This window comes from Sander lucioperca, chromosome 5, assembly GCF_008315115.2.
Source record: "Sander lucioperca isolate FBNREF2018 chromosome 5, SLUC_FBN_1.2, whole genome shotgun sequence".
NCBI classification, from domain to species: Eukaryota; Metazoa; Chordata; class Actinopteri; order Perciformes; family Percidae; genus Sander; species Sander lucioperca.
In genome coordinates, this window is record NC_050177.1 from 27,291,480 (window position 1) to 27,295,397 (window position 3,918).

Sequence of the window (3,918 nt, forward strand, 5' to 3'; positions counted from 1 at the left end):
ACACGCATTCATTCTCCCTTGTGAGGGGAGGGGCTTAGGAGAACGTTTTGGGCTTTAGCAGGAAGGGGGGAGGGACTGAGAAGTTGTTGATGTTCAAATTTTTGGCTAAGTCCTGGATCTTCCCAATCCTACCTACAGCACCTTTAAGTTTGGTTGGTGCAACCGACGTGAAGTCAATTCTAAAGACTGGTCTTAACAAACACTAACTTAGCAGAAAGAAACAGGCTTAGTAAAGACCAGGGGTCTCATTTATAAAATTGTGCGTAGGATCCTTACTAAAAGTGTACGTACGCCAAAAAGCCAAAAATGGCGTACGGCAAAAAAAAAATCTGATTTATAAAACCGTGCATACGCACATCTGTAAGCAATGTTCCCTTTATAAATCACATAAGTGTGCATACGTGAATCTGCCTCTTATCCCGCCCTGTACACGCCTATTTTAAAAGTCAATGCAAAGCACTTCATTAATGCTGATCAGTATGTTAATGACCCTGGCAGTTGTTCTTTCGTTACGACGAATCTTGACGACTGGTGGGGGAAAAAGTATAAAACTTCTCAGACGTAAATTGAATGCTGCAAATTGAATTATAATTTGCACAGTGCGTATCTGAACCTTTACAAAACACAAGAAATGAACAAATAACACAAGAAAGCAGTTAATGGAGATTTAAAAGTTTAGTTAAAACATATCTATTGATTAAAGAAGTTGAGTAAACAAAGAAACAACATTGGTTGAGGTTTAACAATATATGTATGTGTGTTCAATTGTGAGATGTGTCCAGAGAGGATGAAAGAGATGTTATGTGATGATAGTATGTGGATATGCCTGTTATAAAATGTGTTCAACCTAAATGTAAGGAATGCCCGATGACTGCACTGGTGGAGCTGTCTATGTGTTTGTCCTTGTCTTATGTGTGTGTATTTTGTTATTTTTATCATGGCATTATAGTTTATGTTAAGTTTTGTCTTAGGTTTTTTTATTTTGTATTGTTTATGATGTTATGTGTATTTATTATTGCATTGCCACATTTTCAAGTGAGTTGTAAGGACCTCAGGAAGAATAGCACCTGCAAAGGGTGCCCAGATATAGACGCTAATATCTTTAGGCACTGGCCACTTTTGCCACCAAGCCCCAAAATTTGGTGGCCCAAATGTAAACTTATAAAAAAATGTAACGCATGTTAACACAGCCTTCCTTAACTGTAACACTTCCATAAATGAAAAGACATTGACAGAATGACATGATTATTTATACAAATTGGAAACTTAAGTTCTTTGTAAAATATATTCTCTGACAGTCTACTTCAGTCTATCTGTTAAGACCCCCCCCCACACACACACACCTCCGTCTCATACAGGAAACATGGTGACAACAGCGCCATTCTCTATAGTGTCATTGTGCTAAAAGAGACGCTACATTCTCTGGTCTTATTCTCAAAAGAGAACAGGGGCAACAGTGGGCCACCTGCTGGGGATATTTAGTAGCCACAGAGTAACTTTTTGTGGTCACATCTTGCCATGTTAAATGTCGAACGCTGGTGCCTTGTGCATCAGTATCAGACACTGAGGGCCGTGACAAAGCATCAGTATTTGACTCCCTGGGAAGGAGAACAGGCTGGAGTCAACCTTTACAGGTGTTGGGCCAGGAAAATCCATAAATAATATAAATCTAAATATAAAGTCATATTCCAACACTATGAACTCTAGCAGTAGAGTTGGAGTCATTTCATCCCCTTTTCTTAACAGTTTTGTATTGTCATGAGTTTTGGTATTCATTCTGAAGTTGTGTTGTTCTCAGCCATTTTGGCATTTATTATTAAATAAAGTGAAAAATAATAATCATAAAATAATCCTACTTTGCCACTAAATCCTGTTGTGTGGGGTTATACTTTGCCATATTTATTAGTTACAGGGATTTTATTTCAATACACTACATTGCATATTATCTAGTTATAGTAGCCTAAGTCAGGAATGCTTACATTTTACAAGTCAACATTTACAACAAAATATGTATGTATTTCGTGTTTTATACATTATTATTCCATTTATGATAGGAATTAAAACGTGTTGCAGTATCACAAAATACAGTGACAGAATGATGTGCAGCACACTGGGCACACTGGTCATATCAAATCTACTCTGAAGTATTTCCAAGCAGCAGCCAAAAGAAAAGTTTAAGAGTGAAGCGAGGTGAGGTGTGCAGGTACTGACAGCTTTCTGTCTCGTCTGTTTGGAACCAGAAAAACAAACATTGAGAATGTTCATGTAAAAAAAAGAGTGAAAGCAGAGGGACAAATAAGGGAGAATATTAAACAATTCATGTAATTTATTTTTGTTAGTTAGAAAGCCTTGTCAGTAATAAATTACTGATACGTTGTTATTACATCTACATAGTATCTCTGCAACAGGCAAACATCTTATACCGGATGACATGTTGACACATATTTCGTATTTTTGACATTTGCAATCCATACATGACAGGATTCAAAAGTGGCTGTATGATGAGAAAATACAGTGAAAAAATTATGCGAAACACACTGGGTACACTGGTCATATCAAATCTACTCTGAAGTATTTCAAAGCAGCAGCCAAAAGAAAAGTTTAAGAGTGAAGCAAGGTGAGGTGTGCAGGTACTGACAGCTTTCTGTCTCGTCTGTTTGGAACCAGAAAAACAAACTTTAAGAATCTTCATGTAAGAGAAAAGGATTGGAAGCAGAGGGACTAAGATGGTAAGAACAGTACCAAAAAGACCATAAATGTTATTCACTTTGACGTCAGAACAGGACAACTTAGCAACAAGGTAGTTATGACAATACAAACTGTTTATAGTGTTTCCACAGAGTGTCAAATGGATGTTTAAGGATAAAGTAATCAAGAATTTCACAAAAGAGTACAACCATATCACAATAATGAAGATAATCGCCTTGTTATATGTCATACGTGTGTTATATTGCAGAGGATAACAGATAGCAAGGTATCTGTCATAAGACATGATGGCTAAGTTACAAAACTCTACATGTGCATATGTATACAAACAGAAAATCTGCAGGAAACAGAGAGAAGCAGAAACAGTGTGAATGTCAGAGAGGATCTGAACCAGAAGGAATGGAAACAACCCTGTACTACCATACAGTTCATTTACAAGCAGGCTGCACAGAAAAAGGTACATAGGTTCATGTAAGCTTCTGTTCATACAGATAACCACAATCAGAGATGTGTTGGTAATAATAATAAGAATGTATAACATGCCAGTGAACATAAAATACAAGTATTTTAAAGTCCCCACATTTAAATAAGTGCTAAGAATAAAGTAGGATGAAGTTGAATTTACCATCATTCTTGTTTTAGGTGAGAAAGCTCAATCATAAAAAGAGGTTTGCTTCTCATTGCTTCAAATTTTTTAACTCCAAATGACTAATTTGTTGTAAAGGAAGACAGTGCTCTAAATAACAAGCATTATTTTGCCTATTTTGTCTTCTGAGCTTAGCATTGACAACACTGCTTCACATGATCAAGCACATAGTCCAAAAACAACCCACAAAACTCACAAGCAGAAAAAGCTTCCCATTTACTCCACAGCCTCATTAAATGTACAAATACATTTAAATAGATTTTCTTTAAAGGAAACAGAAAATTTACATTGCACACAGCTTAACATTTGCCCAAAAATATGAATGTATCAACAAGTTGAATTAAAAATGTTTACAAAGGATTCCAAAACCACCAACTACTTTCTGAAAAGGAAGAGGGCTGCACCAATTAAACAGGCCGTTAACAACTTAACTCTCCTATGCAACAACACAAGCAAGCGTAAACACTCTGCCTCCAAAAAAGAGTAAGATTACCAACCTCAATACAGCAAAACTCAAGCAAAGACAACCAACACACAGCTTCAAAGTTGTCAATTTGCCTACTGGC

General features: G+C 36.5%; 1 protein-coding gene across 1 annotated transcript; it reads right to left on the reverse strand.

Moving 5' to 3' along the window:
- Nucleotides 1-2,386: 2,386 nt before the first annotated feature.
- Nucleotides 2,387-3,383, reverse strand: LOC116057884 (olfactory receptor 11A1-like). The gene has a single exon (XM_031310468.2). It carries the CDS (start codon nucleotides 3,335-3,337, stop codon nucleotides 2,387-2,389), a length of 951 nt encoding a protein of 316 aa, XP_031166328.1. The 5' UTR covers nucleotides 3,338-3,383.
- Nucleotides 3,384-3,918: the final 535 nt, after the last annotated feature.